This window comes from Festucalex cinctus, chromosome 6, assembly GCF_051991245.1.
Source record: "Festucalex cinctus isolate MCC-2025b chromosome 6, RoL_Fcin_1.0, whole genome shotgun sequence".
Lineage (NCBI taxonomy): Eukaryota > Metazoa > Chordata > Actinopteri > Syngnathiformes > Syngnathidae > Festucalex > Festucalex cinctus.
In genome coordinates, this window is record NC_135416.1 from 8,302,928 (window position 1) to 8,324,890 (window position 21,963).

At 39.1% G+C, this 21,963-nt stretch overlaps 2 protein-coding genes across 3 annotated transcripts in view; both read left to right on the forward strand.

Annotated features, from left to right (window-relative positions):
- Positions 1–520: 520 nt before the first annotated feature.
- rnf24 (ring finger protein 24) lies at positions 521–20,548 on the forward strand. 2 transcript variants are annotated; one of them, XM_077524372.1, is made up of 6 exons: positions 521–1,112; positions 8,507–8,656; positions 12,364–12,406; positions 12,950–12,991; positions 15,701–15,780; positions 16,987–20,548. In XM_077524372.1, exons 2-6 carry the CDS (start codon positions 8,514–8,516, stop codon positions 17,126–17,128), a joined length of 450 nt encoding a protein of 149 aa, XP_077380498.1. In that variant the 5' UTR covers positions 521–1,112; positions 8,507–8,513; the 3' UTR covers positions 17,129–20,548. The 2 variants fall into 2 exon arrangements, with proteins under 2 accessions (XP_077380498.1, XP_077380499.1); XM_077524373.1 differs by lacking the exon at positions 521–1,112 and adding an exon at positions 1,239–1,587.
- Positions 20,549–20,852: 304 nt separating this feature from the next.
- The window catches only part of glb1 (galactosidase, beta 1), a 30,219-nt gene continuing 29,108 nt past the window's right edge, over positions 20,853–21,963 (forward strand). Inside the window, exons 1-2 of the mRNA XM_077525564.1 lie at positions 20,853–21,105; positions 21,476–21,632. The gene's annotated coding sequence lies outside the window, so the exon portion shown is untranslated. The remainder of the gene's footprint in view (positions 21,106–21,475; positions 21,633–21,963) is intronic.

Consider the following 21,963-nt stretch of genomic DNA (forward strand, 5'->3'; position numbering starts at 1 on the left):
TTTTTATTTTTATTTATGTATTTTTTTTAATTATTTTTTTTGCAGAAGGAAAATGTGTCCCTTAGAACTGGTCTGTTCCTGGGATAACAAACCTTGCATTTTTAATGATTTTTTAAAATCAGTAATGGTTGAAATTTCAATTTTCAAAGGAGTTTTATTTTGAAATGCAACATCAGATTTTCGTCAAAGTACTTTGGTTGGATACCTGGGGTGGTGTAGTGTCCCTTAGAACTGGTCTGGTCCTGGGATAACAAACTTTGAATTTTTAATGATTTTTTTTTTTTTCATTTTAAACCATAAACCAGGTGTGGCACGCAAGTACCACATTTCCCATGCTTCCTGAAATTTAATATTTCCCAAGAAATTTGAATGCAGCATTGGCTCCAAACTACAGGATCGCCCCCTTCCGGTTGATAGACGCCACACCAGTAGTTTTTTATTTTATTTTATTATTATTATTATTATTATTATTATTATTATTATTATTATAGTACGTACGTTCACTTCTTAAAAAGCGTGTTCCCTCCCTGGATGTCCAGCGTTGGCATCGTTCCCAGCCGACACGCCGTCCTCAAAACGAGCCAACAGTTTCACTCGCCCAGCTCTCTTCTTGTCAACCGGTCTGAGTGGGAGGAGGACGTGTGGAACGAGCCGCTCGTGGTTATCGTGGACGCTGTTTAAAAAAATAAATAAATACACACGTTTACGTGCGGACCGTGCTCATCTCGTTTGCCATTCCCGTACTCAAGTGGATTTGAGGAAAACGACACAAAACAGGACAACGCATCTTCTAGTTCCACGCGTTTGAACACCTTTTTTCCAGCAGTGTTGCCTCCCGACCAGGACCCTGCCTTTGGAGACTTTGTTTTTGTGTTTTATTTATGTATTTATTTATTTTTTTAATGAACAATTTTCAACAGCACCACCACAAGCTGGCGTAACGTGATGAAGTCCCCCTAACCCGCGGCATTGAGCGACGTCAATTTCAATCAAGTTTTTTTTTTTTTTCCATTCTTAATATTATTTATAACGTCAGCGTTCCACCTCAACTTCCAGACTTCGGAGAAACTGAAAAAGCAGACTGCTACGAGATTTTGGAACGTGCTTGCTTGGTGAGTGAGTGGACGCTTGCTTCTCGTCCCCATCCACTTACATAATAATTATTACTACTAGCTAGCTAACGTCACTTGGCAACAAGCTGCGATGCTACCAAGCTGTTTATAAAGTGAACACTAAACGTCATTAAACGCCCGCCTATTCATCTCTATGAATTACTTTGCGTTGGATTAGCGTGTTTTTGTTGACGTGGAGAAAAACCACGCTTTTGTTTTTACGAGGTGCTGACCACAAGGGGCTTATTTGAGCTAGCAGGCGAGCCTACGCCCCGGGGGCTCTCGCGTCCTTTTCGACAAGATTCTGTCACACTCGGATGATAATTAAAGATGTCAGCTTGTATTGACGGACTGGACCTTGAGTGTAATATTCCTCTGTGGGCCATTGTCCTGGTGATCAAAGGTCAAGCGGTTTGTGTCTGTTCTTTTGTCTACGTGACTGTAGCTCATCCTCATAAACTGGACACAACATTAGGTACACGTGCACAACATAGTGAAGTACAATACATGAGATGTATTTTATCAATTTATTTTCCTCGTAACTGGTAATGTTAAGACAGCACATGTGGACAAGTGGTTAGCAAGCACATCTTCATGAAACCTAATTTATGTTTTTGAGATGTGGGAGAAAATTCAGGAAAGGATGGGGAGAAATATGCAAATTCCACACAGGCTGGCCTGAGTCAAGATTTGAACCCAGAACCTTGTGAGACACGCACGCTAACCTTTACCCCACTGCCCATTTATCATTCCATTTTCATACCACTTGTCATCATTTTGGTTGTGGGTGAGCTTGAGCTGATCCCAGCTGACTGGGCGAGAGATGCAGACCACCCTGGCCTGGACTGGTCACAAGTCAATCATTTTTCCCCCCAGTTATTTATTATTATTATTATTATTATTATTATTATTATTATTAGTCAGATTTATTGGCCAAGTATGTTAAAACACATGGAATTTGTCTTCACAACTCTTATGAGAAACCTGAAAAATAAAAATGACCAACAAAGGGCGACAGAATGGGAAGCCTGGCGATTTGCTAATTAGTGCTCCGAATTTTTTGAGATTTGGGGAACAATTATATGTTTGATAATAATAATAATAATAATAATAATAACGGGAAGCACACCAGAAACAAAATCCACCAAACTTGGTGATTTGAAGTGGCTTAAGAAGGCACTCAGCAGCTTCGATACTTCATTTTTTTTTTTCATTTCATGATTACGTATTTATGGTATAGTCTCTTGACTTGGAGTGAATCAAATGTGATTTTGTGGAGGGCTGACATACCTGACTGACATTGCGACCTGTGCGTGTATATTAGCTGTAAAGTTATGACCAGATTTTTGTCAAACCAGCCTCCCTTTAGTCCCCACGCCTACAATCGGATCATACTGCTTCCCCAGTTTATGACAATCTAACACATTTGTTTAAAATGTCTGTGGACAAGAAGCTAGTGCTTTCTTGTATCTCTTGTGATCTTAGCGGACAGAGTGTGACAAAATTACATAACCTGACATCTCACAGCTGCTGATGGGTGTAACGTCGCACATAAGTCAAGAATTTGATAATATCAACTTACTATTGCATCACAATGTTGCATTCCTGGAGACTATTATTTTGTTTTTTAAATAATGCAGCATATTTGGCAGTATGACGAAATGTGCAGTAATGGAAATTGGTGCCTTGGGACTTGGATTGCTAGACACAGTCACACTAATGAAGCCATTTATCTCGTACCTTTGCAGTGATTTAGTCAAATGGCGAAATTTGGGGAAGGAATCATATAGGTGTCATATAATGTCTCAGTAAGGTGCTGCTGTTTCTCAGAGCACACACTGTTTCTCGCAGACTACTGCAAATGTTGCTCTGGTATGTTGAAGGTTCCTGTAAAGAGTCTGGTGCTTAATTATTATTTTTTTTCTTTTTTGGTGCTACTCGATAAATAATTCCACCCATCTACTTTCTATTGCACTTTTCCTCATTGAGCTGGAGCCTATCCCAGCTGACTTTAACAAAATATATATATTGTCTCCATTTAGGCATGCGTGTTAAACATCTGGGCATTTACGAGTATGTTACACAGTCAAAATAATAAAGAGCCACAACTCTGTAGTCATGCTTGCGGCTTCACCAACGTGTACATTTACAACATTGCTACTAGATAGTGTTTCTTTACAAAGTGGCATCGCCAACTACTTGCCGGGCATAGCTTTTGTTGTTTATGTTGTGGCCTGTGCATGTCATGTAAATGTGTTCTTCATTCGGTCTAAGAGAGGCATTTTTTTTGGTTACTATATACTAAAAGTACTGTTTCTGAAATCAAACCAGTGGGAGGATGTTATATAGTCTCTGCTTAATATTCCAAATTGATTTCCGTAAAGACCAAATGAAGCCAGAGTATGATGGTGAGGTTGCAGTGTTTGTTCATTATGCAGTAGATGAGTTATGAACATAATGAGAGTGCCCTAAACTGTAACACCATACTTCCTACTTCCTGGCATGCTGTCTTGTTGTTTAAGGTACTGTGATTCTCGCAATGATGTGGTGACATGATGGATTTTAGAGGATTGGGTATTTCAGTGTCATACCAGAAATGATACAGAAGTTGTACCACTGAGTAATTGTTAGCCAATATGGTTTGATCCTAAATTGCATAACTCAAGAAATGGGTTGCATTACCTAACACCTACACGTTGCAATACAGAATATTGAATAATCAGTTTCCCTCTACTATTGCAATAGCTGTATACAGGAAGGAACGTGCACGTGTGCTGATCAATACGCCCCCTTATCTTGACAGAAAGTCTTTACTGTGATTCTTTGTTAGGTTGATCCCGAGCACAGCGCTGTAAGTGGAAGTAGTGTACTACTACAGATAAAATTAGGCGCATTGAGCAAGTGGTCAAGTTTGTAAATTTGTTTTTCTTCCTTCTCAATAACGGATAACGCCGGAACTGCCGGAACGGACATATTTGACTTTGAGAGGCCATGACTTTGCGTTCATGACGTGAGAGGGAACGTAGTCCAACTGCATAGTCCCACAGCCGTACAATTAGCAGTAAAACATTAAACCATCTACTTAATTGATGACAAAAGATAAGAATCCGGTTTATGTGGCATGGTGACCACTGCAGGAAAAAAAAAAGTACAAAATAAAATAATAAAGCTAAATAGCTGAGAGACAGCTGTGTGTGTCAGCTCCTCTTGTGCGCGTCAGCTTGTGTTGCTATCAGAGGCCATGCTGGATTGGGGGGGCTTTGCTTTGAGAAGGGGGATGGGTGAGCAGAAGAGTAAATTTAGAAAAGGTCATAGCTTCTTTTGTGGTTGTTTTATGTAGACATCTGCAAGCCCCTTTTTGTTTTATACTTGATATTTTCACACATACATGAGGCTTGAACTGTAGTTCAAGTATTCAGATTTTAAAGGAGCATTTTAATTAACTTTTAGTTGATCAAAAAAAAACAGCAACGAAAATATTTAGTTTTGGTGATGCCATATTATTATTATTATTATTATTATTATTATTTTCCTGTAAACAATGGCATGGATAGTGTCAAATTAGAATATATATCAGAACAACCTAACCTCATCTGTCCATTTAACAACCATTATTCTATGTATTATTATATGTCTTATTCTAACAAAGAATATAAATAATAAATGATGAGTTCTGATGCAAAAACAAGACATCTCCATTTTGATGTTAATTTTTTTCTTTCATGTATTACACAATTAAGATGCTAATTTGGGGAAAATATTACTTTCATTGAAGTTGTTTGGTTTTCAGGGTTAGGAAATTCACCATTGAATAGCCATGGCTATTAACAATAAATTGATCATTATTCTCATCTCAGGCTACTGTTGCTGTGACTTAACAGCCACATGTAAAACTTTTAATGGCATTTAGGCCGAATCAGTCAATGCTCAGCTCAACCTAACTGTGTTTTAAATTAGAAGTTAGCTGTCACCCTATGTATTGCGATCTGCAATAACCCAAATAATGCTCTTAGTGTGAACATGTCAAATAAACTTTTGGACCTGCTGCATATTTCCTTGTTCTGCCTCTGAGGCGCTGGTCTTTGGTCCAGCCCTAAAGCATATTAGGTTTCAGATGTGCATATCTGATGGTGGTCGTGGCAGCTAGTGGAAATTTCCACTTCTCCTCGGAGCTGCTACTTCTGAATGAAATGCTGTGGAGGTAGGTGGAAACTACAGTGTTTTGGGGGATAGTCCTACAAATCTATGTTTAGAGATTTGGAAAATGACTAATTCAGACCACATTACTGTGCAGTTCCCCATTCCATATTGACAATGTTATATCCATAGGTTCGGACTGATCCTTGTTATTTTTGTAGCAATGGGTCATGATTAGAGTCCTAAGGGAGCTTTTAAGACGTTTCCTGACAGGAGAGTGACATGGTCATTGTGTTGATGCCTGAGTCACACAAGGGTGGGTCTTGAGTTACATCCTGGAATCATTATCAAGTTTGATGCAATTCAGTAATGTGATCTTGTGTTGCTATATTCAGACAGTTGGTGGAAATGACGGAGTAGTTCATGACAATAAAACCTTGGCAGAGGTGCCTTATAGTCGTTGACAGTCATACCTCAGGGAGGGGTGCTAGTGTAGGATGACTGTGAAGAGTCTTGTGCCTGCACTTGCTCATGCCAATGAATGTGATGCGCAAGCGTGGTTGTGTAATAATGTGAAACGTTTGAGAAACAGAAGGTGGTAGAATCGATGGTAAGATGATAGTACATACAAGCTAGGAGAACCATTCCCAGCCGCGAGACACTTTGATATCAAGTCAAAGCATAATATATGGCTTAATTCATGGTCAGAAGAAGCTAACAGGCATTGCAGTAGTGCAGCAGTACTGACAGCAGTTTAGCGGATTCAAATCTGTAAATCAACTGAGCTCTCTCCAGGCAAGGTTTAAATCTTATTCTTGTGTTTGTGTTGGTTATCTCCAGTTATCCCAGTTTCCCTCTACAATCATCTGTCCCCTTCATTGGCCCTGTACTGAACTTCCCTGTGCAGGATAAGCAATGGAGATTATGGACAGATGGAAGCAATTTACTCACATATTCCAGTGACAGCTTTTACAGACACAATCTCGGTGTGGCCGGCTAAACCAAATTTTTTGATGAGCATAACTAAAATCTTAAAATCTCCGAAAGGGGCAAGAATATACAGTTAACCCATTTTACACTGCCTATAAAAGGTGCCAATCTACAGCCTACATCACGACCAAGCAAGGGGGAAAAGACATCAGGCCACTTCCTGTTCAGTTGCTTAGCAACCAGAGACAATAGGCAAGCTAGAGCTGGACGCTGTCTTCCTTGCACCCTTCGTGGTGGTGGATGTCACCCAAAACAAGTGTTGTGTGAGAGCCTCGAACAGGAAAGATTTATTGACAGTATTACATGTGACATTTGGTCCCTACGTGTTTCACTTTCAATTATGTGTAGAATGCAGTACAGTACAATGCTCATCAAAGCAAAGGCATGAACCCACTTTTCCAGCTCACTCATGCCAGGAATGTTGTTTCTGTTTTGACTGTTGTATTACAAAGGGAAATGGACAATTAGCCGATTATGGAGGTTGTAGTAACAAAGTGCAAAATGTAGCTTTGTCAATACTCGTGTTTGTGAGACTGTTCTTTCTTTCAGACAGAATATGTGTGCCTCCCTGGTGGTGTTTGAGCTCATAAAAATCTATTGCTTCCTCTGACTGTATTTAAATAAGCGTGAGATGGCTCTGTTCAGAAAAGTAAAACAGGTGTTCACTTTGTCATGGAGTCTTTCTAAATGTGGCAAAGCCTGGTTGAACAAGCTAAAGAGATTCAAGGCCCTTGAAAGTCCTCTCCCTTCCCTTTACGCCATATTATTCAATCCAGATGTTAAGCGTAAAGGCAATGACCAGAAAATTGTATGTTGGTGCACTTGATGGTCTCACACTCTTTAAAAAGTGTCCCTTTGCTCAATTTTACAGCAAAAGAGCTACACTCAGCTTCAATTTTGCCCACTATCATTCTGTTTTGCCCTCTGAGCAGACTGACCTGGTTTTCATGCGCATTGCTTGCTTTTGACATTTTATCTAGGATTCTCGTCCAAGTAATTTGACCACAGTCACAGAATGTCATGAATGTTTACACTCCCCATCCACTCACGCCACAGTAGTGGCAGTAGTCGTCCAAGTGTTGAGTTCCTATATTTGGCATTATATGAAGGATACATGCAAATGTTATGAGTGAGTATTGTGCTTTCTGTTCTCTTGTGCAAACTACTTTAACTAAAGTTACCAGTCCATGAGCAGTCCAATCTCTTGAGTTTTTATGTCATTGAGAATTTATTAATGTTGGATTTTTTTTTTTTTTTAGCGCAGTAATGCCAAAGATTAAATTAGTGGTGTCAAAATTATCTTTATTCTGGGCCATAATGATTTTGCCCTCAGGGGGCCAGATGTAAAACCTTGCATAAATGTCCCTTATCCTCATCTCACTGCAGGGGGTGCAAGTGCAATAATCAAAGTTGCATAATTTGGAGTTCCAACTCAACGCCGGCTGGCTCACATTTCATGGCTCTAGCTTCACAAAACCTCCTTGTGTCATGATGTTTGCAAACGGGGAGGGTCTTCACTTTCTTCCACAAAGAGTGAATGCAATTTATTCCTGGGCTGTGCTCCTCCTCCTTCAGGGGGAGTAGACATGTCCAGTCATGTCCCTTTACTAGATTCTGGAAGAGCCGCTTGACTACAACCACTTTTGTTTTGTCCAGCCTTAATGGATTATGTTGTGGCATGCTTATATGTGGGGAGTGGGGACACTAGCATCAGTTTACATCCTTACTAAGATATTTTTGCCTGTAGCATGACATTTCTGTGTTGACATATACAGTGTTGTTGTTGTTTTTTTTAAAACCACATCCATACATTCTTTATGAAGGAGTTAGTTAATTTATTGAACATATTGCTTTTAGCAGCATGGTAGAATTGTGGTAAGCATGTGTGCTTTGCCGGTCAGGAGTGTGGAGTTCTTAATTGGCCATTGGTGTCAACGTAATTGTAAATGGTCATTTGTCAATCGACTCGATACATGCCCTGTGATTGACTAGTGACCGATCCAAGCTGTATCTTGCTTCTCGACCAAATTCATCTGTAATAAGTACCAGTTACACACTCTGTCAGTGAGGACAAGACTAGAAAGTGGATGGATGGATATTGATGTTAGGTCTTGGATCCTTTGTCTGGCCTCGAGAAAATGAATACTGGAAAAATACTGAAGAAAATTAAGTCACTGTCTACTGCTTACAGACGTGTACAAACATCCTGTGTTTATGATTAAACCAATCGCATCATGTTGAAAGTAAAACTCACTCTTACTTTGCAGAATACCCATGAGCTCCGATTTTCCACACTACAGTTTCAGGATGCCAAATATAGGGTTCCAGAACCTGCCCCTTAATATCTACATTGTTGTGTTTGGGACGGCCATCTTCGTCTTCATCCTCAGCCTCCTCTTCTGCTGCTACTTAATAAGGTAAGCACTATTACACCTTTTTAGCTTGATCAGCTGAACTGGACATTGTCGACTCTATGCCGCATGGCATAATTCCTATGCACAATGGAATACACAAACTCGTGCCCAGCGTAGTTTTCTTTCTTTTATTTTTGTAGTTTCATAGACGAGCTTATATAGAAATAGACGTTTATGATGATTTGATTCCCTGCCAGTCTAATGTCTTGAAATTCAGCGCAGGAGAAACAACATGGTCAACATGGTGGAAGCATAACAGACTCGTTGAAGTCCATGCAAGAGATAGATAAGTTCAAAGTACGTTTCAGGAACTGCAAGAACTCGCGGTCAAACATATTAAAGCTGATTTATGGTAATGATTTGATTTCTAAAATGATTCATCATTCACACATTTGTCATATTTATGAATGAAATGTGATGATATCTACCACACATCAGTTTGCCTGCCCTTTGACCAAATCCACCAACATCGCGCTACAGCTGCACCACAACTTACACCTGTTTTTAGCTGGTCTAAGATCCAGTCTACTTTTTGTGACCAAATTGTTCGGTGAGTTGGCGGCGAAAATACGCCCTCTGTCCGCCGGAACACCTAGCAAGGCGCAGCACGGTCTGCCAAGATTCCAAACACTGTAAACTAAACTAAAGTGCCCCAGCACGAAAATGAAGTTGCGCCAGTTTTTACGCTGAGCGCACTTGCGCCCGTCTACGAAAATTGAGCCCTAAATGTATTTTTAGAGAAACAAACATTGCAAAACAGAACCTTGGCAACCACAAAGTTGGCCACCTCCACAAATATTGCAACATATAACACAGCGCTGATCCAGAGTGGTTCAGGTTTCACTGGCCATTTATCTTCAATAGAAATTTTCTACATACTAATTACATTCGAAATTCACAGGAGAACAAGGACCATGTTAGCCAGAGTAGCATCCATGCTGCAAATAGGCTTGGAATCATGTGTTAGCTGTATGATTTCATCAATTTTTTTTCTTTTCATTTTTTTTTTTTTTTTTAAATAGTGTTGTATTCATTGTGTTTGTAGGTGTCAATTATTTCAACAGCACAGTTTGGAGAAGTTTTTTTGTTTTTTTTAAATAGTAATAAGATTCGTATCAGAATTGAAAGTAATATGAAGTTAACAACCCAACTTATTGTCTACATCAGGGGTGCCCAAATCTGGTCTTGTTTTTTATGTCTCCCTCCTGATACGGTAATTTGATTCAGGTGTGTTGGAGGAGGGAAACATGGAAACCAGGCTGGGTAACGGCTCTTGAGGACTTGATTTGAGCATGTCTGCTCTACATTATGATAATCATGGCACTTTGCGTCAAAGAATCTAGTCTTAATCCCTTTTTTTTTTTTACATAGTGCCACTTTTGCACTATGCCTGGTTACTATACTCCGCTTGATGTGGCGCAACTCACCTTTGGTACTTTTCCATTGGTAAAAGCAGTTACACCCAGATTACACAAGGTACTCATGTATGTCCACAAAGGTTGACTCAATCAATGTTTTTCTTAGACACGTTATCTTTAATCCAACAGACTTCTTTGTAGTTTATTTGTAATTTTTGCCTCATTGGGTTAGTTACCTGGGGGTGGTCTGAGTGATAGACATTTGGGCATAAATGCTCCACAAAAAAAAATAAAAAATAAATACATAAATTAATATAGTGGGATGTCTCGGTGCAGCCCGGTACCACAGACCGTTTGGGACCACTGCCCAGTATTTTGCAGCACAAACGGTAAGTAGGTTTAGTGCTTACGTTCTAATTCAACCCCAAAGAAGATAATGTGACTTTGATGCAGTACCATGATTTTATCAAAAAATATATACATTAAAAATTTTCAAAAGGAAAACAACAACAACAAAAAACATTTTTGTTCATTTAAAGCATCTAAAGATGCAGTCTCCCAAAGTTACCGTCCCTGTACAGATGCACTGAAGAATCCTTGTGTAACCTACAGATGTTCCTATTTCTAGTATTACAGTATCTTTTGTGACTGGCACAATCTTTGCTATGTGATTAACCACTTTGACAGATAGAGCAGACATTTCATCAGTGCTCTTTTACAGATTCAATGCATTTATTGTTCTTTTTCCATAATTCCGCTCACGCAAGTCAAAGGGCACTATTTTCGAGCCTAGCACAAGTCTAACACAAAGCGCAGTCTAGCCGCGCGTATGGTTGGAGTTTTCTTTCTTTTAGTGTTTTTGTGCAGTTAGAAATCTGCATTTGCGCCGTTGTGGGCGTGAACACAGCCGACTTGAGGAGAGGAGATTGTCGCATGCAAAGTACACTTAGAAGGAATTGCAAGAATATCTTTACTTGTGCCAGTGTTGCAACAGCCATATGTTTTTATTTTTATTATTATTATATATTTATAATATGCACATTTTGCTTGGATTATGCCACGGTCACACTACCCAGGTGTCTTCGAATGCTAATTCAAAGAGAGGAGGAAACTTGCCAGGGTTTAGCAAGCAGTGCGGTTCAGTTTGTCATACAAGTACCACCGTGCATTGAATATAATTGAAAATACCTTAAATAGTGTGATCAAGTGTAACCTTATCAATACATTAACAAAATCATGACATCATAAATTAATGTTAGCAATCTTTCCTTGGCATAGAACAGCAAATAATTTGCATTTAATTATTTATTTTTATATCCTTTAGTTATAATTCACTGTTAGCCAATCAGTATATAGGAGTCAATCTAATTCCACACTTTTGGTTGGTCCGACTGTGATTAGGTGAATATCTATATATTTTTCAAAAGCCTTATATGTCAGTTGTTTTGGTCGGCAGGAAAAAAAAAACTAACTGAACTAAAGATACTGCTTAGTGGCAATGGACTTGTGATACGTTTGGGAGTCTCATTTTAAAATGTGCATCTAGAAGACCCATGGGAATGCCACCCCTCAAACCCGTCCCTGACTTTTGGGAGTGTCTGCATCTTTACCTGCTGACTTTTTTTTTTTTTTTTTTTTATTAAAAAATGTCAGTTTCTCTCCTAGACTGTGCTGCTTGTTTTACAGATCCCTCTCACTCTGCTGCGAGAGGTTAAGGTTACTTGTAATGGAGGTAAATCTTACAAACCTACGAATTTTTCTCATTTCTCTTGCTCATCCTTCCCCCTTGTCCTCCATGTTTGTTGTCACTCGTAGCCTAGATGTTCCTTTTTCAGTGCTGTGCCTGTTCTCTCCTCACTCATTGAGAATCGCAAACTGGGTTCTGCTCCTTATCTATTCATTAGTTGGGATTAAACAAAAAATTGTAAGGGTAAGAAATAGAATAGTACTCGTAACTGCTTGTAATGCATTTTCTAAGCGCAAACAGAGAACAGTAGAGTTAGGTTTTTACTTACAGGTTAAACCAGTGCCAATGATTTAGTGATGAGTCTCATGACCGCAAATGCAGTCATGCAGGACAACCCCTCAACCACCCTCTCATAGTTTTGCAATCTTGCGCAAAATGTAGCACCATTGTGATTGCCATTTATATTTCGCTATTACCTGTTATCGCTGTGGCACATTTAAAATTAGTATCATGAGGCAAGTACTTGACAAGGAGAAGGCATTTGAGTTTTTTTTCCTGTTCTTTTTTTCCCCCCCCAGGTTCTCTGAATGATCTGTAGTAATGATGTGGAGAATATTGATGTAACTCATTAATGAGAAACCTGTTTTGTCGTTACATCTCCCCAGGTTACGGCACCAGGCGCACAAAGAGCTCTATGCATACAAACAAGTAAGTATTGAGGTCACTTGCAAAAAAGTACACACAGCGAGTTTATAATAAATAGAAAACTAAAATAGTGCTGAGTGGCGCCCAGACAGCCTCCAGGGTTGAACTGCTATTTCAACAGAATATAAGAAATAGTTAGTAATTGAGTGTCTGACAAAAATGTGGAAAGCAAGAGAGATATTTTGCAATTGCTCTGACATGAACGAGGCAGTAGATGGTTTTCAGTTTGAAGGCAAAAAAAAAAAAAAACCCAAATAGCAGGTGCAAAATTTTGTGTTCACTCAGATTTTTATACAGATTCTCACCAAAATCAAGTCTTCTAGCACTTCCAAAGTTTAAATGTTTTTTTTTTTTTATGGGGTTGGGGAAAAAAAATTTGCTTAATTGATCAAAAACAGCATCTCTTGCTTGGCTCACCTTGAGTTGCAGCAATCATTGATATAAGCCACATGTTTGTCCCTCAATATTGAGCCTTTAATTAATATCCTCCTCCTTACATAATGCTACAGTGACTAATGTTTTTCCTTTCTCTGATATCCCTTTCAGGTCATTCAGAAGGAAAAGGTGAAAGAGTTAAATTTGCATGAGGTAAGTTCTCACCTTCATGTTTGATCACTTGACGACACAGTCATGCGATCAAAGATGTTCTATTTTTACACACACTATCAAGGCGCTATCTTGTCAGCAAAACATTCTATGTCACAAGTTCACCATGCATGCGCTGTCAGATTTGTAACCAAGATTGATTTTGTAACAAAGAAGCCATAGCATGTAAGCTATGTGCTGTTTTAATAGGGCTATGTTCTAATACAGGTTAGTAGCAGGACTTCATACAAACTGCTGTATGATGCGCTTTAAGATTAAGATTGGAACAAAAATAATTTATAATGGGGGTTAAGAAAAGGAAGCTGTGCTTTGAAGCACAGTGTGGCATTTGAGTTGCACAACGTGGCAAAACAACAACAACAACTTTGTACTGTTAGCAATGTTAACGATTGACAATTGTTCTGTTGTGCCAAATTAGTTTTTCAATATCATACAAGTGAGTGCTCTAACTGATCATAATAGTTAAACAATTACCTGTATCAAAGCAATATTCTCATTATGTTTTACTTACTGTGTTTTCAACAGGTTTATTTACTGTTACTCAGTTGGGGATAGGTGCAGGCCTTTATTCATTGGACTGAGATAATGACACAATTATCCATCCATCCATTTTCTTGACCGCTTATTCCTAACAAGGGTCACGGGGGCTGCTGGCGCCTAGCTCAACTGGCTCTGGGCAGTAGGCGGGGGACACCCTGGACTGGTTGCCAACCAATCGCAGGGCACACAGAGACAAACAACCATCCACACTCACACGCACAACTTGGGACAATTCGGAGCGCCCAATTAACCTGCCATGCATGTCTTTGGAATGTGGGAGGAGACCGGAGTACCCGGAGAAGACCCACGCGGGCACTGGGAGAAATAATGACACAATTATTTTTTCCCAAATTGAAAATAGGGAGTTGTCGATTTTCCTTGTGGATGTTGCTCACAGTGACTATTTTTAGAGACTGAGTCTATTAAGAATAGGATTACTTTTGTGACTGCGATTGGCTGGCAACCAGTCCAGGGTGTCCCCCGCCTGCTGCCCAGAGCCAGCTGAGATAGGCTCCAGCACCCCCCGCGACCCTTGTGAGGAATAAGCGGTCAGGAAAATGGATGGATGGATTACTTTTGTGAAAATACGATGTTGAATGCAGCAATGACGAGTGTCATTCCTTAAGGCATTTCTTGTTCATCTATCTGCACTTGGGTGTTGTGGATTAATATTTACTGCCTTATTGCGTCTAACTGTCACAAGCATCAGGAATTTCTTGTTTATGTTATCGCAAACGGGGAGAAGGCATCTGACAGTGTCATGTGAGTCACCTCAGTGGCAGATACAACAGCCTTAGACAATGTTACACGCACACAGACGCTGGTGATAGACGACCTACTTTTTCAGTCCCACACTATGAAAGTGTGCGCTGCTTTCATTTCTTGGATTTTTTATTTTTATTTTTTTTATTGATTTGAAAATGGTGACACTAGAAAATCTGTTTACTTTTACACACATATATACTATAGCATTATCTGAACAATTAGCCTAGAATATAGAATTCATGTCATACGATGTGGCATTACAGTATAATCCATTCATAAATCTCTAAACCACTTCCCTGCTGCCTCTTATGAAATAACAATAATCCACCGGGACTACCTCATTTTATTGTGACAAGACGTCATTGTATAACTGGTGACTTTCCTACAGCGGGAATAAAATATGATTGAATCCTCCATCGCAAGTCTGTAAGCTACGACTACACTCCATTGTCAGTTTGACTGGCACATTTTATTTTAAATTCTTATCTCCTTATATTCTTACATTTTCACTTACTCTAGGTGTACCATAGTGACTGCCCCAATGCATTTTTTTTTCTTTTTGACTAGCATCGATGTAGCTTACTGCAATTGTGACTCTGTAGTCCTCCTGTATAACATTTAAGGGGAAAGCATCTCACCAGTATGGATATAATTTTAACATTTCAGCCTCATTCTGCATGACGGAATGTAAAAAAATTGAGTAGAAAAAGACTTTTAACACATTCATTGCCAGACCAGCAAAAAAATGCATCATTTGACGTCTTTTTCCGTCCATGGCAGTGAATGAGTTAATAAATAGTGCCCATTGAGAGGCATGTCCTTCTTCAATTACACCACCATGTCATTTAGAACACACTTTTGTCCAAAGCTCATTAGAGGTATAAAATGTCGGTACCACATGAACAAGATCTGGGTTTTGTCCTTATATTTCTCTCGAGGAGGAGTACTGCATATAGTGCTCTCGACTTGGGAGTAATTTTTAGTGCTGGTAGGCAAGGAGCTCTTTTGAAGGAAGAGCCAAAAAGACAGAGAAATGAGTCGTGACTGACTGATTTCACGGCACGTATGATCCAGCAGGGGCCAGATGACCTGCAAGAGTGTTTGTATTGTTGTCTGAAGATATTTTAGTCCCTCTAACTCCACAACTTGGACACCGCAGTGACCTCTCTCATAGCTAACTGAACATGTGCCAAACATTTTGAGCCCCCGAACGTTCCCAGATCTGTCCCGTCCCGTGTTTTCATTTGGCCTTGGGAGGTTTTCTTTCCACTCATTATTTCATCCAACCAAACGGGAGGGTGCAAAGCTGTTTGAAGTCCTTTGGAGAAGAAAGTGTGCCTCAAAAAAAAAAGAAAAAAAAAAGTCGCCTTTCCTGCTCTCTTGCAGATATGTGCGGTGTGCTTGGAGGAGTTCAAGCAGAAAGACGAGCTGGGGATTTGTCCATGCAAACACGCGTTTCATAGGAAGTAAGTACAAAGCTTTGTTGATTTTTCATGCAGCCACACACAGGGAAGAACACATGGATCTGTCCAATTTTGGCATGAAGTTAAAGAGCCCCAAAAAAGGAGTGAACTGCCTCCTAAAAAAAACACACAGCTTGGGTGCATAAACGAGTAAATGATTGTTAGTTTCTCCTCCAAATTTTAACTTTCACAGATAAATGTGTAAGGGAACACGCAGAGTACATGACCACTTGACCGAGCTAACTTTGCCCCACATACAATACATACACACGCAAACACAGCCTGCACCCTTTTAACTGAGTTGTTTGTATCAGCATGACACCTCCTTTGGCCAAGTTTCTCCTCACTTGCTTCCAGAGTGACCGCCACTTATTGTAACCATGTGTGTGCGCGCGCCTCTAAAGTAGCCTCAGGGAGCTTGCAAATCTAATGAGACTTCAGTGAGCATCTGAACGCAACAAGTATGTTTTGCATTTTCTTTCGCTTTTCATGTCTCACAGATAAAATTCTCATAGGCAATTTAGAGGCTTCACTGAACCTGACATGCATGTTAATTGGAGTGTGGATGGAAGCACAGGGAGGACATGCAAATTCACAGGATTCGAACCCAGAACCTCATAATTGTGAGGCAGACATATCAACCACTCTTTCATTGAGCTGTCACAGTAATAGTACAATACTATAAGTTAAATATCAGCTGCTTAGTCTAATTGTGAAGACTCGCCTCTCATACACGTGTACATAATTTGTTGTTAATGTACATTGTACAGTGACTAACTTATTTTTACGTTTGTATGACAGCTGAAAATATTAAAAATGAAAATGCATGAAGGTGACTGTTTCCGCAAGAATACCTTTCAAATTCCATTTGATTTCTATGGGGATTTTTTTCCCCCTTGAACAAATAAGAGGTCGACCCATCTCCAGGGTTTAAGATTTTTCCTCATAGTTTGTGTTTATTTCATTTTGACTGTTTTTTTTTTTAAATTCAGTTACTTTTAATAGTTTTTGGAGCAGGTTTGTTGTTGTTGTTATTATGCTGAAAGCTGAATGCTAAGATATGAATGAAAGTGGAATCCTTATGAAGTAATTTGAGAGATAGGCTCCAGCTGACGGGTCTGTAAATGCCCTGTGCACCCAGTCAGCCTATATTGATCCCAATAGTGAAAACCAAATCTACATGACCTCCTCTCCCTACGTATGTGCCAGATGCCTCATCAAGTGGCTGGAAGTGAGGAAAGTGTGCCCGCTGTGCAACATGCCCGTCTTACAGCTTGCCCAGCAGGCCGGCACTACGGAACCTCCAGTGCCCATCCAGCAGCCTCTTCCCGGGGTCGAGAACCTGGTCTAGTGGACCTGAAGCCAACATATGGTGACGATGCTATATTATATCTATATGGATGGATGGATGAATATACACAAATATAACAGTCCAATTTGTTGTGATCCTGCGGACCCTTCTGGTGAAAAAGACAGAGTATTTTCACGTCGAGTCATAAAAAGGTGTTTTCCTCAGCTCGCTTGGATTGATCATCAACTGGATTAACCTTTTTTTTTTCTCTTCATGGGCACGGAAAGAACATTGATGTGGTTTTTAACCAAAGCACTTTTATTTTTTCGGTGGACATCAACTGAAGAGCAGGACGACAACAAACACAGCAGCCAAAAGCTACACTACACTAACTACTCTACTGTTGTTGTTTTTTTAACTTTATTATATTTTTTATTTAACAAGCACTTTAAAAACAAAGTCAAAGCCTAATTGCTTGCAATTGTGGCAGCAAGGGTATGTTTTATATCAGATTTGTGACCATGACTTCCATGTTCAGCATAAAGCCTCACAGGTTTTCATTTTTAAATGTCAAACTTTGGTCAGAATCACAATTCTTAAAGGGACAAAATAATAACTTTTGGTAAATGGTAGGAAATACTCATATAGTCATTGCTTTGCACACATACATGCTTTGAAGGAAGCTCAAAAGAAGCTCGAGTCCATTTATTTTAAATGAAAGGAATACACATGCTAAACTTAGTGCCATCTACTTTTTATTATTATTATTATTATTATTATTATTATGTGACTGTTTTAATGGTTATGCATTCTGCCAGTTTAGAAGTGTTTCACCGTCTTTCTTCATATAGTGGCTGTGCGGTGGAGGCGGGATCACTAATTTAGTAAACGGCAGAGAGTAATGGACGGCTATTAGCGGTAATACATTACCAGACTTATTTGTATGAATATGTTACATCTTCTCCCCAAACTGTTATTCACAGGTTCTAATAGCCATGATTGAGGTAATGTACGATGGGCTTAGCTGTATACACATAAAGTGGCGTCCATTTAGTCATTCATTCATTTAGGGTGTGGCGTCAATCAGAGTGAAGGTTATTTGACGGTACATTTTGATTTTGTTGCATTTTTTTATTTTTCTTTGTTGCATAATAATGTTTTAAGTACAAGACACTGTTTTTTTATTTAACTCACGAAAAAAACAAAATTTCTTAAATGTAGAAGCTCAAGTTCACACATTGCGAATATTTAATGCAGTATTAGGAAGTATCAGGGGTTAAAAAAAAAAAAAAAAAGTTACATGCATGAATGACACTTATTATCAGTGATTCACCTAATTGTGTTCAAGCAGCACTAAAATGCATCTGAAGTTTTATGGTACAGAGGGAGTTGCCCCCTGCTAGAGTCCGCGCTCACTGGATGTAATGAAGCAGCATTTCCATTCACACAAAGACACACATGCACACGTTCACACACAAACACAAATGTACTCATTCACACACGGACGCATCTTTCTCGAGCTTTCGCTTTTCTCTCTCTTTCTGTACTTTTTTGTTTTGTTTGGACCACTGAGCCCTGCTTTTTGTTTCGTGTTGTTGTTGTTTTTGTGTCCCCCTGGTTATGAGCTAACCCCCGCTAAAAGTGCTGATCACTTTAGAGAGCAGCAGGTAGAGAAAAAATAAAAGTAAAGGCACAATCAGTAACATTACAAAAGGTGAAATACAATTAAAGTTTAAAACAAAAACAAATCTGTGATTGTCTGGCAACCAGTCCAGGGTGTACCTGAAAGAAGAGACTCTAATCTTTCTCTTGGTAGGTTCCATGTTTTTAGAGCAATAGTACACAATATTCTGTGGGCTTTGCAAAATCAGTTAAAATCCAGTCAAACAGCCGGGGAACGAAGGGGGTTGCTTCAGTGAAAATGGCTGAGAATGAATGAGTTGCATTCATTTCAATGGGGAAAGATGATTTGAACTCAGATCTCAAGGAACCACTCTAATTGGACCAAATGGCTAATTTGAGGTGTTTGAATTGTACTGGCCAAATGACTGATTGTGCCTTTAACATAACTATTAAACAGTCAGGCTGCACAAGTTACGCACACAATACGCTTAAACGTTACATGCAAGGTGCCATTTACAAGGCTACAACATTGTCGCAAGTCTAACAAAATTGGGAACAAGTACGTCTCTACGTTAGCCTTTTTTTGGAACAAAAAATGCATCCATTACTATTAGTTTGTGCACTGTTGCTTTTCAATCAGGTTTTCCTTATGAATATGAATCAAAATCCAAGAAATTGTGTGCCTAATTGATGATCAATAAAATAGCTTGCAACATTTTATTCTGACTGTTGGCGACCTATTTTGGCCACAGACCCATAGTTAGGGAAACCCTGACTTGAGATAACCAAATGGCGATATTGAGAGAACAAAATGGCTGTTTTTGCCATGCTGTTTTATTTTATTTTATTTTTTAATTTAAAGGCTCCATCACTTAACAAATGTTACACAAAATACTCCTTTTATAGTGTTATTTAGTGTTACACAGTATTTGTCATTTGCTAGCCACATAAGTCTTACGTCCTTGAATGTATCCTGCTTGGTTCAATGTAAATACATTCTAATTCTGCGTACGGATCATCACCACTGTTCGCATTGGTAGTGTTGATGCCACACAATGATCTTTAAACTGGGTACACGCATATCAATGTTCTATCCTATGGAGACATTTGGCAATTGGGCTTTTGTTGACATCAACAGTTGGGCCTTTTCTGACTGATCAGTAAGAGTGTTAAAAAAATAAAAAAAAAGGAAGGAAAAGCACTCAAATTATCAATCAAGTCAATTTTTGGTATATGTGTGCACCCCCAATTTAAACGATCATCTCCTGCCATCTTTAAGTGTCGCATGTTATATTGTAAATATCACAAACATCCTCACTCCAGTCTACGTGCCAAAGGAATTAAAAGACAGAAAACATTTCTGCATTATTGAACAAAAGTGATAGAAGAGAGCAAGGTGATGTAGCCATGAGGACTGGAGAAGTGATGCGCTCTGGAATACTTCATCAATCAAATCAGATTAATTTGAATCTTTGTGGATGCTTTAGGGACAAGCACACTAGTTATTTATTCCTCTGTAGCTTTGTTGTGCCCCTCCTACACAGACACACATACACACACAAAATTATTATAATATCCATTATAACAATATTGACTTTGTTGTTAACACATGTTCTGTTTGTGGACTTTCACAGACATTGTAAACTAAGAATTCTGCAGCAGAATATTTTTGGAGATAATAATAGCTGTACAGTATTTGTAAGGTCTATTTTTGTATATTGCTATTTTAAGAGGAAAATGTTTGTTTTTTTCTTCTTTTTCATGATTTTATTTGGCTAATTCCATGGTTATTCGTTTTAAAAGGAAAACAATTGCATGTGACTGACTTGAACTGTAATAAAGTTTCCAAGAGTTGAATCGTTTTCTTTGTGTGTGTCTGACAAACCTGATGATACCAAATATTTATGAGCCTTTATATGACAGTAAACAATGGCAGCACACTGAACTAGTGGTAACTTGTGACGTTAGCTCACAGTTTAAAGGTTTACCGACCAGTCTAGGGTGTACGGTGTAACATTTGGCTCGTCCTCAAAATGACAAAAAATTAAAATAAAAAAATAGACTGCTGCTGTTTTGGCCAGATAGCAGGTGTTGTCTTATAGTCCCATCGTGTGGCCATACAGCGTAATTGCAACTTAAAGCAGGTTTGAATCTGTGCTTGTCGACGTTCTGTGTGCTGTGCTTGGTCTTTTGATGTGTGGGATTTTTTTTTATTATTATATTTTTTGGCCGCTGCAACCTAAAAGGGTAAAGAACTGGACTTTAAACTAACTGTGACATAAGTACATGGGAAACGTCTCTGACCTGGTCCAGGATGCACAATAGCCTACAATATGGTTGAAAGCGACAATGTCTTTGTGACGTCACGAACCCGGTCTTCCCAGCACACGCCGTCAACTTCCTGTATTGGTTGGGTGAGTAATTGATTGTTTTCAGGTTATAGTATTATTATTAACAATGATTACGTTCGTTCCCAACACAATTGTTTTATGTATTTGTTGTTTTTTTATTTATTTATTTCTGTTGTAAAATGTGAACATAAAAAGAACATGTCAACAAATGGTGTCCCAAGAGCTACGTTAGAGCCCTACGTTACTCTCCTGCCCCTTCATCACATCGTAGACTACATTGACAGTAGTTTCTTGTATACAGTTAGTTGGGTGTCTGGAATTCGTGCCTACCCATAACATGTAACAATCGAGAATGTAATTTATCTGCCTCTGAAAGTGTCTTTCAGTCAGCCCTATGCACTTTCAATCGTCTTTTGCCGTCCATACGCAACAGAATGACTCCACCTATGGCATGATGTGCTAGGAGATGATCCGCTTTCAAGCAACAGCGAACCAATCTTGTCTGAAACACTAATGCAAAGGGAACAACTTACAAGAGTGAAACAACCACGTCTCCCTCAGGTGCGCCGCTGTCCCATTAAAGCAAAAAGGTAAGCAGTGATGCATTGAGGTTTGTTGTTCTTTTCAAAATGAATTGATAGCTTGTCAGGGATGAATAAATAGTTGATAAAGCTTCATCGATGTTTTAGAGCAGGGGTGTCAAACTCATGTTAGCTCAGGGGCCACATGGAGGAAAATATATTATCAAGTGGGCCGCATCGGGAAAATAACGGTATATAACATAAAAACGATTGCCGTCAATTATAAGCAGATTTTCGTGGACCAGCCCTAAATTACGGAGCTCAACTGTAATCATATTGTTCCGAAAAATAACACAAATGCAAATGGTATGTAGCACTTTCCGGACGTGTTAAATCGAGC